The sequence below is a fragment of the Mastigoproctus giganteus genome, chromosome 6 (genome assembly GCF_048544385.1).
Source record: "Mastigoproctus giganteus isolate SK-2022 chromosome 6, ASM4854438v1, whole genome shotgun sequence".
Lineage (NCBI taxonomy): Eukaryota > Metazoa > Arthropoda > Arachnida > Uropygi > Thelyphonidae > Mastigoproctus > Mastigoproctus giganteus.
In genome coordinates, this window is record NC_143580.1 from 190,961,087 (window position 1) to 190,975,722 (window position 14,636).

Genomic DNA, 14,636 nt, shown 5'->3' on the forward strand with positions numbered 1-14,636 from the left:
TAGGTGCAAAGAGTGTGAGGAGATCAAGTGGAAATTCGGCATTTTGATGAGTGAATTTCAGTGTTTAGGGAAAATGGTTGATTCCCTTGAAGGAATTAAACAGGACTCATCGAGCACACAGATACTCAACTCAATGCCAGACCATACACTTATGCATCGGGCAGCACAATAAGATTTCTAAGGAGGAAGGCACTGGTCCCATAGTATATAACCAGTTAGTGACACTTGTGAGGGAAACAGGAAATATGCTGTGCAAAAAGGACAGGTGGAACAGGACCAGGGTGTGTCTGCTAAGGGTAAATTAATGATGTAAAAGAGTTATATTTTAAGGATGCAAGAGGTAATACTGTTATACACATTGGTACTAATGATACTATGCAAGAATGAGCAGAAGATTTACTTTGCCAAGAGTTTTTAGGGCTAAATTTGAAAGTGTTTGCATTTTGTCCAGGCATGACAAGAGGGAGTATATGATAAGAGTCTTGTTGATCAGTTTATCCCTGGAATGACTATGCAAGGCACAAAGGATAGAATTTTTCTCAACATGGCCCATACTTGTTAACAGGAGGGATGGTTTCTACAGGGATGAGACACTTAAATAGAAGAGGTGCAAGTAATATTAGCATTACGCATATGATGCAAGAAAGCAATCTTATGCAGCATCAGAGAAAAAAAAAAAACACGTTCCCATTTCACCCCTCCATTTGTTCCAAGTACCGGTCCAGCTTAGCCTTACATTTATTTACGCTATCAACTTCCACAACAAAGGATGGAAGTCTGTTCCACCAATCAACCATCCGCTGGCTAAAGGCAAATTTCCGCACGTCTATCCTACATCTGTCTTTTCTCGATTTGAATTTATGCCCTCTCAGGTGATTATTCTGAGCAAGACAAAAAATTCCATCAGCATTGAGCATGCTCAAACCATTCAAGGCTTTATACACCTCAATCACATCACCTCGCTGGTGCCTAGTCTCCAGACACTGTAATTTGCAAAATTTATGCCTTTCTTCGTAAGAGCAACCCTTTGTTCCATTCACTAATCTTGTTGCTCTTCTCTGTACTCATTCCAACAGCTCTACATCCTTCTTAAAATGAGGCCTCCAGACCTGTATACAGTACACAAGGTGTGGCCTGACCATTGCATTATAAAAAGGGATAATCACCTCCTTATCCCTGCTAGAAAAATTCCTGTATATCATTGACAAGACACTATGAGTTACTCTTGCAGACCGTCTGCACTGCTCAGAAAACTTCATATCTGCCTGCCCAATTACACCCAGGTCCTTTTCGTTCTCTACCATTGTCAGTGTAGCACCACAGAGTTGATACATCACTCTGGGGTTACTGCTTCCCATATGTAGTACTTTACATTTGTCAATGTTAAATTTCATTTGCCACCTCACAGCCCATCCGCTCAACTTTTCTAGATCCTGTTGCAACAGCATACTGTCATTAGTGTCCTTAACAACCCTGCCAACATTCATATCGTCTGCAAACTTGGACATTAAGCTTGATACACCATCATCGATATCATTTATAAATACAGAAAACAACAATGGACCCAATACTGAACCCTGAGGGACTCATTAGTCCACAATGAGCAGTGTCCATTGATTACCACTCTTTGTCTTCTCCCACTCAACCATACCTTTATCCATAGCAGCAATTTGCCTCCAATGCCACTGCTCCAATTTGTGCAGCAGTCTTCCATGTGCAACAGTATCAAAAGCCTTTCTAAGATCCAAATATATGATATCAAAGTTATTCCCTGCATCCAGTTCCACATCATAGTATCCAATCAAATTGGTCAGGCAAGACTTCCCCTAACATGGCAGTGTGTTAGGTTATGTTTGTTATTTGGTTTTTTTTAGGAGCATTAGCAATTAAGGCCATATTGCTCCGGGATATGCGTGGTCATTCCCTGACCTTTCCGCATCCTCCGTATTTGGTGGTGACGGGCTTGAACCCCGGTCTAATCAAGAAGCATGTGCTACACACTGCTGCTGCTGCTGCTCCTTCCCACCTGGCTACAGAGGCGCCTATAGTGTTAGGTATGTCAGAAACTGGTAGTATGGGGGGGGACACTAATAAATTAAGGGCACAAGCAAAAACAGTTCTTGCTGTGATCTATTGGGCATGCAGCAGCCTGAAAAGTGAAGTGTGAAGAATTAGAAAGCTTGTTGGGGATTTCAGAGAACAAGCAGATATATGGGCTGAATATATCTGCTTGTTTTCTGATATTACTAAAAGAAAAACTTGGCGCACACATACTTGTTTGTCCATTAATGCTAGGAGTATAGCAAATAAATTTTACAAATCTGACAACATACTGGTTAAGTCTTCAAATGCAAACATAATCAGGAACATCAGAAAATTGATACTATTCAAACATATGCTGAATTTGAATATAAACAGAAAGATGCGAATGCCTTTCTGTTTGGAAAGAATAACCCTACAGTCTGTCAGTGTCCATTTGTAGCATCTCTGCATAGCCAGTCATGCATTTTATCATTACTTTTATTTCTGCTAATTGACACCCAGTTACAGCCATTGACTAGGGGATGTAGATATACATTCTATTATGAAACAGAAAATATTATTATATACAATTTTACATTATATGTAACACTTTTTATCTGAATTATACAATACATCTAGTACTTGTTATCAGAATTATACAATACATGTACTACTTGTTATCAGAATTATACAATACATGTACTACTTGTTATCAGAATTATACAATACATGTAGTACTTGTTATCAGAATTATACAATACATGTAATAACTTGTAATCTGATTAAAACAATACTTAATAAATATAAATGGGTAAAACTTAATACTGCTGCATTTAAAGCATAATGTCTGACAGTGATCACAGTGTACTGATGTGGGATTTAATTAAAGAAGTAACTATGATCAAGGGTAAAGGAAAGGGTTTTTGTTTTCGTAAAGGTGACTACAGAGGTCTCAGACAGTTTTTAAATTCTATAGAGTGGGATCAACTGATGATGGGATCAACGGTGAATTCTAAATGGGAAGCTTTCAGGAAGCTACAGGGCTTTTCATACTAACTAAGAAATACTGTTCAAGGTTCAGGCCTAAATAGATGCCAGATGAATTAATGAGGCTCGTGGCAGAAAAAAAAAATGCATGGGATGTACATAAATAATTATTAGGCGACACAGAAGCCTACGACAGATATAATCTAGTCTGTAATCAAGTCACAAAGGAGGTTAGACAGGCAAAGGCAGATTACCAGAAATCTTTGGCAAAGGACGCAAAGAAAAACAGCAAAGAGTCCTTTACTTATGTAAACTCTAGAAGGAAGGAGGATGAATCAGATTGGTCCACTTAACATAGATGGTTCGACTATTGATGATCCTGCTCAAGTAGCTGATAAACAATGAGTATTTTGCATCTACATTCACACATGAGGAGTTATTAAAGGAGGGGAATGCCAGAAGTTTATCAAACTCTAACAGGGAACTAAGTGACTTTGTGATAACTGAGAGCAAAGTGGAGGAGAAATTGTTGAAGTTAAACATAAAAAAGGCACCTGGGGCAGATGGAATCTATCCAGTTATAATGAAGGAGGGAGCAAGGGAAGTAAGCAAACCCTTAGCCATAATTATGAGAGCATCCTTATAGTCAGGTGAGGTCCCCATGGACTGGAGAAGTGCAAATGTATCCCAAGTTCACAAAGGAGGTTCAAAGGGTAAGACAAATAATTACAGACATGTTAGATTAACTTCTGTTCCGGGGAAAATGGAGTTACTGGTAAAAGAAGTGATACAGGATCACCTAGACAAGACAGCAGCAATAGTTCGGACGCAGCATGGGTTTCTTAAGGGGAAGTCTTGTCTGACCAATTTGATTGTATATTATGATATGGTCAGAAAGGAACTGGAAGCTAATAATAATTTTGATGTCATATACTTGTATTTCAGGAAAGCTTTTGATACGGTTGCACATGGAAGACTGCTGCACAAATTGGAGCAGTGTGGCATTGGAGGCAAATTGCTGCTATGGATAAAGGGATGGTAGAGTGGAAGAAGACAGAGGGTAATCAATGGACACTGCTCTTCGTGGACTAATGTTATTAGTGGAGTCCCCCAGGGTTCAGTGCTGGGTCCACTGTTATTTTGTGTATTTATCAATGATATCGATGAAGGTATATCAGGCTTAATGTCCAAGTTTGCAGATGATACAAAGGTTCACAGGGTTATTAATGACACTAAATACAGTAAAAAAAAAAAAAAAAAAAGGCGAACTGCAGCCATTATCAATCCACTGCAGGATAGAAGCCTCCTCAACAATTCATGCTGAGGGAAATTAACCATAATCTGCCACGCTTATCTAGTGCAGGTTGGCAGATTGACCGTATTTAGCAGTCAGGGGCTTTAACTCTAGTCTACTCAAAGAACATGTGATACTGCACTCCCGCTCTTGACCACTCGGCTACGGAGGCCTAAATACAGGATCTAGAAAAGTTAGGCAGGTGGTTTGAGAAATAGCAAAACTGAAGTTCAACACTGACAAATGCAAAGTACTGCATATGGGTAACCCAAGCAGTAACCCAAGAGAAATGTACCAACTCTGTGGTATTACACTCAAGGAGGTAGAGAATGAAAAAGATCTGGGGGTAATTATGCAGTCAGATATGAAGTTCTCTGAGCAGTGCAGACAGACTGCCAGAGCAGGTCATGGAGTTTTGTCAATGATATATAGGAATTTTGCTAGCAGAGACTAGGAGGTGATTATCTCTTTGTATAAGTCAATGGTCAGGCCACACTTTGAGTACTGTATACAGGTCTGTAGGCCTCATTTTAGGAAGGATGTAGAGTTGCTAGAATGAGTACAGTTGCTAGAATGAAGAAATGCTGAAATCTGCAAGTTGCAGCATCTGGAGACTAGGCACCTGCGAGGTGATCTGATTGAGGTGTATAATGTCTTGAATCATTTGAACAGGCTCAATGCTGACGGGATACTTCTGCTTGCACAGAATAAGGACTTAAGGGGGCACAGATCCAAATTGAGGAAAGACAGTTGTAGAATAGATGTGCGGATGTTTGCCTTTAGCCAACGGGTAGTTGATTGCCAGGCGCCTCCATAGCCAGGTGGGCAGGAGCAGCAATGCGTAGCATACGCTTCTTGATTTCACCGGGGTTCGAGCCCATGCCCACCAAATACGGAGGATGTGGAAAGGTCAGGGAATGACCACCGCATATCCCCAGAGCAATATGGCCTTAGTTGCTAATGCTCCTAAAAACCAAATAACAAACAAACAAACAGTTGATTGCTGGAACAGACTTCCATCTGTTGTTATGGAAGTTGACAGCTTAAATAAATTTAAGGCCGAACTAGACAAACATTTGGAGTGACCGGATGGATAAAATAGGAAAGTTTTTTTTTTTGTGTTGATGCTGTATAAGCTTGCTTTCTTGCATCATATGCCTCAACTGATGCTAATGCTTTTTGGCATATCAGATGTATAGGTTTTCATGTTTAGCATTATGTTGTGCTGCACAGGACTGTGTGTTTGATATTGCGTTTAGCTTGTGTTAAGTTGGATGACTTGCTACTCAGCAACCAGCACAAAAAAAAAAATTACCTGGAAATTCTCGGGATAGTGTTCATCCCTTGCCGTCAGGATGTAAGCCATCTACGTCATTCACTGATACTCTTATTGAGCTATTCTCTGGGATCCTAAAGTTCCAGAGGGCCCTGTTTAAAAAAATATATATAATAAATGTGTGCACACGTGTGTACATGCACGTGCGTACACGCACACAAAATGAAGATGGGCTGACTGGACAATAGTAGAGGTACAGATAGGATTCAATTAGAGTTGAGCTAGAAAAGGCAACCCATGGGAGGGGTAGCTTCTGCTTAGCATGCACAAGTAGGTCAAGAGAAGGACATACAGAAAGTATATGTATGTATGTATCTTGCATAAGTGGCACCCAAAGTTTCTCTTACTGTTCATAAAGCGATTCATATTCATAAAATTACTGGGTCGTATGGAATATACCCAGTAATTTTATGGGAGGCACCAAGAGTGTGCACTGAACAATTAAAGTTAATTATGAGGGCATCTTTGGACTCAGAAGAAATTCCTTTGGATTGGAGACAAGCAATGTATTATCAAATAAATGAAGGCAGTTCTAAAAGCAAAGTGGGTAACTACAGACTTAGTCCTAATACAGAACAAATGAAACAGGTAATACATTTTGATAATGCTATTTATAAATTTCACCTGACGATGCCATTATAGTTGACCATTCGCACGGATTTTGGAACCGCAAATGGCTCGAGAGTTTGCAGATTTGCTATTCTGAGCATAACACCATTAATAGAGACAGGGGAATCCATATTCACCCCCTCTTTAAAACCATAATTATGAGATGAGATGAATGGTTTCGGCTGGCACGCTCCCAAGACATTTCTGGTTTCAGTGCATGTGTGGAGGATACTGCCCATGTTCCTACGGTATCATATGCTGCAGTTATTCAAGGATGTACGATGACAAGGAGATAGGGAATATCAAGATGTACAAGCTAAAGTTGTTGATTTGGTATATACAGGGATAGAACTGCGAAATCTCTGCGAAGCTCTACGCTGCCCAAATCAACGCCAGAGCTTGCACTTGATCATCATGCAGCAACCCCAAAGGCAGAATGTGCTGGTCCCACAGGAACTAGTAGTTTTTGGTGACAATTGTCAGGGAAATGGGGAACATGGTATGTAAAAAGGATAGGTGGAACAGGACCAGGGTATGTCTGCCAGGGGCAAAGGTTGATGAGTAGAGCGGATATCATCTTTTTAGGGCACAAAAAGTGATGTTGTACACGTTGGCACTAATAATTTTAAGAGTAGGAGACTGGCGGAATTACTTAACAAGTACAGGTCACTGTTGAAAAAAAGAAATGAATTAGAGTTTAATTTGAAAGTGTCTGCAATTCTGCTCAGACACGATAGGAGGGAGTATATGATGAGAGACCTGTCGATCAATTCGGCCCTGGAAAGATTGTGCAAGGCTCAAGAGGTAGAATTTTTTCCAACCTGGTCTGTACTTGTTAACAGGAGAGTGCTTCTACAGGGATGGGATACACTTAAATAGAAAGGGTGGGAGAATATTTGCTGATGCTATCGAGACAGTGTTACGTGCGTCTGAAAATTGCTAGCTTGGGGAGGATACAAGGACTAATAGATTAACAGTAGCCACTGGCAGAGGTGAAAGTGATTCTTGCACTGCTTCTATTGGAATCATCAGCAGATTGGAAAACAAGATGCAGGGTATTTCAGAGACTGCTGGAAGTCATTGCGATACAAGTAAACACATGGGTTGTGTTAGGGTAGCTAAGAACAGAAACAGGTGTATGTATACATGCATACACACCAATGCCAGGGGCTTGGTAAATAAATTTGTTGAATTTGAGGTATTGCTCAAACCATCAAAGATGGATATTGTTGGAATATAACAGACGTGGTGTCACACAGATATAAGGAATGCAGAAATGGAATTTGGGGAGTACAATGTCTACAGAACGGATAGACAGGATAGGAAGGGAGGAGGGGTTATGCTATTAGTTAAAAAACACAGAAAATCCAAGGACGTGAAGCCAGTCAACATCGCTGGACAGTGCAGTGTCGAGTCAGTTTGTTTGACATAAGCATTGGGAGATCAAAATTGAGAGTAAGAATGTGTTATAGGCCTAATGACTCTGATGAGTATAATAAGAAACTGTACAGGGAAATAGAGTGGGCCAGTAAATCAGAGTGTCTTATAATGGGGGGTTTTAATTTCCCAGATATTGACTGGAATTTGTGGTTTGGTCACTCACACACTAGCAAGGCTTTTGTGGATTTTATTATTATTATTATTATTATTAGCCATATGGTGCAAGGAAGCCCGAAGCTTCTGCTGCACCAGCCAAAAAAAAAAAAAAAAAATTTCTAAGTAACCCTGAGAGAGAGAGAGAGAGAGAGAGAGAGAGAGAGAGAATGAGAGAGAGAGAGAGCAAACAAGAGTAAGAAGGGAATCACCAAGGAAAGAGAAGAATGATGATATCCAGCTCAGGACCCTGGGTGTGCCAAGCCCATACTCACCAGATGTGAGCCCCTGGTGTGATTGTTTTCTACATCAGCATGTTCGGGAAGTAACTAGTGGGAGTAATACTCTTGATCTGATTATCAGTAGTGATTCTTCATGCATTAAGAATCTGCAAATAAAGGAACCACTAGGTGGTAGTGATCACAGTGTGCTGAAATGGGATTTACTCAAAGAGGTAGCTACCATAAGAGGTAAAGGGAAGGGTTTTTGCTTTCACAAAGGTTACTATGGTGGTCTGAGACAGTATTTAAATTCTATACGGTGGGACCAACTGATGACATTACCGACAGCAAATTCAAAATGGGAAGCATCCAAAGAATTAATCTTGGAAGCTACTAGGCTTTACATACCAACTAAGAAATATTGTTCAAGGTTTAGGCCTACATAGATGTTAGATGAACTAATGAGACATATAGCAAAGAAGAAAAATACATGGGATACATATAAATTAATTAGAAATCAGATTATGAGAAATACAACAAAGAGCTCGTTACCTATGTAAACTCTAGAAGGAAAGGGTGAATCAGATTTGTCCACCAAACATTGATGGTTCAACTGTTGATGATCCTGCTCAGGTGGCTAACAAACTAAATGAGTATTTTGCATCTACATTCACACGAGGAGTTATTCAGGGAGGGGAATGCCAGAGGTGAAGTAATTTTTTAATAACTGAGATGAATGTGGAGGAGAAATTGTTGAAGATAAACATAAAAAAGGCACCCAGGGTGGATGGGATCTATCCAGTTATATTAAACAAGGCAGCAAAGGAAGTAAACAAACCCTTAGCCATAATTATGAGAGCTTCTTTGGACTCAGGGGAGGTACCCATGGACTGGAGATATGCAAATGTGACCCCAATTCACAAAGGTGAATCAAAGGGCGACACAAGTAATTATAGACCTGTTAAACTTCTGTTCCAGGGAAATTAATGGAGGCACTGATTAAAGAAGCACTGCAAGATCATCTAGAGAAGACTTCAGTTATAGTTCGAACACAGCATGGGTTTGTTAAGAAGTCTTGCCTGACCAATTTGATTGCATACTATGATGTGGTCACAAAGGAACTAGATGCAAGGAATAATTTTTTAATATTATATATTTCGATCTTAGAAAGACTTTTGATACTGTTGCACATGGAAGACTGCTGCACAAATTGGAGCAGTGCGGCATTGGAGGCAAATTTCTGCTATGGATAAAGTGATGGTTGAGTGGGAGAAGACAGAGAGTGGTAATCGATGAACAGTGCTCTTTGTGGACTAATGTTATTAGTGGAGTCACTCAGGGTTTAGTGTTGGGTCCATTGTTGTTTTCTGTATTTATTAATAATATTGATGATGGTATATCAGGATTAATGTCCAAGTTTGCAGACAATATAAAGGTCGGCAGGGTTGTTAATGACACTAATGACAGTACGCTGTTGCAACAGGATCTAAAAAAAGTTGGGCAGATGGGCTGAGAGGTGGCAACAGAAGTTTAACATTGACAAATGTAAAGTACTGCATATCGAAAGCAGTAACACCAGAGAAATGTGGTAGAGAATGAAAAGAACCTGGGGGTAATTGTGCAGGCAGATATGAAGTTTTCTGAGCTATGCAGACAGTCTGCAAGAGTAGCTTGTCTTGTCAATGATATACAGGAATTTTTCTAGCAGGGATAAGAAGGTGATTATCCCCTTGTATAAGGCAATAGTCAGGCTACACCTTGAGTACTTTATGTATACAGGTCTGGAGGCCTCATTTTAAGAAGGATGTAGAGTTACTGGAATGAGTACAGAGAAGCACAACAAGATTAGTGAATGGAACAAAGGGTTGCTCTCATGAAGAAAGGCTTACCTTTTGCAAATTACAGTGTGTAAAGAATCCTCAGTCGGATTACCTGCAAGGTAATCCGACTGAGGTGTATAAAGCCTTGAATAGTTTGAGCATGCTCAATGCTGATAGGATTCTTCCTCTTGCTCAGAATAATTGCCTGAGAGGGCATAAATTCAAATTGAGGAAAGACAGTTGTAGAACAGATGTGCAGAAGTATGCCTTTAGCTAGAGGTGATTGCTGGAACAAACTTCCATCTGTTGTCATAGAAGTTGATAGCTTAAATAGATTCAAGGCAGAACTAGACAAACATCTGGAGCGGGTGGATGGGTGAAATGAGAAGGGGTTTTTTTTTTGATTTTCTTCGCAGATGACTCTCTGCGGAGAGCATGAATTCTCTGTTCTCTCCCCTCTGCATATGGGGAGAGAACAGGGAACAAGTGCAGCGGCAAATTGATGGGCTAGTATGGCCAATTAATTTGGATTGGTTTTCATTCAGGAGAAGTAATGGTTCTAAAGAGGAGTGGCAAGCCTGACAATGGTAGGAACATTACAATGGTAGGAAAAGAGCTAAAAATGGTTAACAACTTCAAGTATCTGGGAAGCACCATTACAAAGACTGCAGTGACAGATGAAGAAATAAGCAGAAGAATGCAAGCAGGCAGGAATTTCTATAGGCAGACAAAAGATCTGATCTGGAGGAGGAACGTACCACTGAGGTGTAAGAAGGATATATATTAGGCCTATTACGTGCCAATTCTGATGTATGCATCTGAAATTTGAACTATGAAGAAAAAGGATAAAAGCAGAATTCAGGGCGCCTCCGTAGCCAAGTGGGCAGTGCGTAGCACATGCTTCTTGATTAGACCAGGTTCGAGCCTGTGACCACCAAATACGGAGGGTGCGGAAAGGTCAGGGAATGACCACTGCATATCCTCGGAGCAATATGGCCTTAATTGCTAATGCTCCTAAAAACCAAATAACAACAACAACAGCAGAATTCAGGAGACAGAAATGAGATTTGTGAGGAGCATAGCCGGAAAGACAAGACATGATAAAGTCAGGAATGATGTGATTAGGGAGAGAATTCAGGTTGAAAAACTCCAGAATAGGATTGAAAAGTCCCGTTTAAAATGGTTTGGACATGTCAAGAGGATGAAGGAAAGGCATTTTCCAAAAATGTTTGATTTATAATTAAGGGACAGAAGTCCAAGAATGAGGTGGCATGGGATGATAAAGACCGATGTCATTTAAAGAGGAGGAAACTGGAGTGAAATCAACGACAGAGAGAAAATTTATTTATTCAGTACAAGGACAGAGCATGGTGACGAGGCTTCATACGTCAGCCCGTGGAATAGCGGAACGATGATGATAAGTTAAGTCTTTTACCGTTGATAAAGGAGGCAGTCGCCTCTGAAAGCTACAGTTGTTTTTATCATCGCTTTTATTCTGTATAGCGTAATTGCTATTCTTTATATTTTATTTTATCTTATTGTTTTTATTGTGCAATCACTGTTTTTATTTTAATCCTGTCTTATTATATTATTCCTATTTTAATAAAGTTTCACTTATATGGTTGGTGTATTATTGCAGTTATTATGAATCAATGCTATTTATATTATGCAATTTTGTGCAGCATGGTCATTTAAAAATAAACTTTTAAATATAAACTTTAAATTTTTAAAAATAATCACACAATATCTCTCATATTGTGTGATTATCTTCACAACTGGGTTGTCATGTCTGCAATACCAGGGTACCTGCCCACCCACTGATGATAGGCCAATAGCCTTGAAACATGTCTGGGTGGTGGTACCACTGAGAATAGGTAACAATAGTCTATTAGTGAAGCGTTACTTATTCTAGGTAGTGCAATATCACGGCAACTCGTCGTGAAGGCTGAGCGCAATATGAGAAAGAGCAAATGATGCCTACAACAACTACTTTGTAGTTTCTATGGTGTATCTACACACCGATATTATATAGATATTAAACTCTTAATGTATTATGCCTTGTGCATTTAGTTATTTTAAATATAAACTTACCCATAACTACATTTGACGAATTATGAAAATTCGAAAATTGTCTCTTGATAGTGGTAAATGGGTGTGATGTATAATTCCGTTTTAAAAAATGTGCTTTAAAGTCATTAAAGTTCGATAACAAAACTGAAGAATAACGATTGAAAAGCTTCACTTTTGTAACATACTGATAAACAATCACAATCATCCTAGTAACTGAGCGCTGTACTGTGAAATTATATTATCCACCAAATTAAAAGAACAAATAAAATTATATTCCATTAATTAGAAACTTGATAATGAAATGTGTAAGTATCGGCACAAGCACTACAACTCTCCGGAACGTATACCACTTATCTACAGACATACTACATCTTACAGTAAGATACGTTACTTATCTTGTCCTGCTATCTGGATCACATTGCAATCACATGCTCAGCTGATCATTACATGCATGGCCGAAGTGAGTGCTGAGGTGGTTGCAGAAACAAAGAATGTTTGTGATCATTCGTGATGACGAAGTATTAATATTAGTTGTGGAAAATGATGCAAAAAAGCAAACTTATACAGCATCAGCAAAAAAACCAATACCTCCCATATGAGAAAACAGAAAGTGAAATATGCTTCACGCATCTGAAATAAATACATTTTTGTTTGCAAGATTGAACGCAAACAATATAATTAAACATGCACTCTACCCGCAGTAGCAGCAGAGAATATAACCAGGGTCAAAACAGAAAATTTAACGAAACGGAAACTCGTAAACAAACTTATCTATTTTTAATAATAAAATGTGTGCATGACATTGCGCTCCGGTCGGTACACTTTCAAGCCTTGATATAAACAGAAATTTATTTATTTCATACGTGCCACAGGGAAGCAATTGCCCACAGACTTTCTGTTTATACTTAGGGATCATAAGGACGAGAATCTGTGGAAAGAACATCCTTCTTCTTCTTCTTTAAGTTCTCCGCCCTCAGGCAGGTTCAGGGCACCATTGACGCCATGCTTCTCTATCCTGTGCTTTCCTTTTAATTCCTGCATAATTTCCTCTTCCCATCCAATCTATCATTCCAGTTCTCCTTCTGCCAATTGCTCTCTTCTCAATACATGTCCTATAAAGTTCTTTTGTCTTCTTCTTAGTTCTTTTACTAACATTCTCTCTTCTCCTACTTCCCTCAAAAATTAATCATTACTCACTCTGTCCATCCATTCTTCTCCATACCCACATCTCGAACGCTTACAGCAATCAAATCTCCTTTCTTCCCAGTGTCCATATTTCTGAGCCACATAGTACCATATTCCATATTAATGTTTTCACAATTTGCTTTCTTGATTCCTTCTGAATAGTTTTTTTTTTTTTTTTTTCTATTACTAAATGCCTCTTTGCCCATTGCAGTTCCTGTTTTTATTTCCTCCAGGCTTTTTCCATTTTCTGTCATTATGCTTCCCAATTATCTGTATCTGTCCACCTGTTCCAATATTGTTCCTTCTTATTACATTGATTCTTCTTCTTCTTAGCCACTTTGAAATTAACATTATTTTGGTTTTCTTGCTGTTAATCTTCATATTGTACTCCTTTATTTTGCTATTCAAGTTACTCTCTCTCTCTCTCTCTCTCTCTCTCTCTCTCAAACAGAAAGTTTGCTGTTCGAAAAATTATACGATAGCTAGACAAACCACCAATTGATCCAAAATTTTACTGTCACATTATGCTGCTTTCAAATCTCGAATATGAAGACGCTACATTTATTACATAAAACCGTTATAATCCCAATAGTCATGCGAGTAATGTAGTTGTTGTTTAGGAGCATTAGCAACTAAGGCCATATTGCTCCGGCGATATGCGGTGATCATTCCCTGACCTTTCCGCATCCGGAGGTGACGGGCTCGAACCCCGGTCTAATCAAGAAGCGTGTGCTACGCACTGTTCCTCCTTCCCACCTGGCTACAGAGGCGCCGAGTAATGTAGTGGTTACGACCATTGCCTTTTGCATAGTGTTTACACTGGTTCGGCGGTATGCATCCTGAAAGAAATTTCAAGCAATTTTTTACATAATCGAAGGGAAGGTTGCATGGGTTTCCTTCCAGTATGACAGGAAACCAAACATAAAATATATGTCAATTTATGGACACAATACATTTACACCTCCTAGCCTTGGTTGCATTGGCACAAATACAAACAAACAAGCTAAAACAGAGGACTTTGCCTTCATGCTCAAATCAGTTTTTTAGATGGAGAGTAGTGCCGACCAAGGTATTTTCGCGGGCCCGGCAGAAAGAATTTTGGACGTCCCCTTTACTAAGGCTATATATATATATATATATATATATATATATATATTTTTTTTTTTTTTTTTTTTTTCATAATTTGTAAAATTTGGCACCCCTCAAAAAATGCCCTTGGCTAGGACCCTGTTAGCCCATGCCTAAATCTGGCACTGTAATGGAAGAAAGTGATGCAAAAAAAGAAAGCATATATAAAGCTTATGTACACTGGTGTGCAAAATTTAAGGATCAGTCAGGTTTTCACCTGTACCTTCTCATAGGAGTGGCCCGGATATGAAAAAAGCATACCAAAGGAATCTCGTGAGGTACAGAAATGATGAAAGAAACAACACCGACACAACAAACGAAACAGAACGGTACAGAGGGACTTTATTCAAAAATGGCAACATACCACTGGC

General features: G+C 39.3%; 1 protein-coding gene across 2 annotated transcripts in view; it reads right to left on the reverse strand.

Moving 5' to 3' along the window:
- Agxt (Alanine-glyoxylate aminotransferase) overlaps window positions 1–12,628 on the reverse strand; it is an 81,545-nt gene extending 68,917 nt beyond the window's left edge. Inside the window, exon 1 of one of the 2 annotated variants that reach the window (XM_090376639.1) lies at window positions 11,974–12,508. In XM_090376639.1, coding sequence (XP_090232765.1) covers window positions 11,974–12,157 — 184 coding nt within the window. In that variant the 5' untranslated portion in view covers window positions 12,158–12,508. Of the gene's footprint in view, window positions 1–11,973; window positions 12,509–12,540 lie in introns of those variants that run through there. The other variant, XM_090376640.1, reaches the window with a different exon arrangement.
- Between the last annotated feature and the right edge of the window lie 2,008 nt (window positions 12,629–14,636).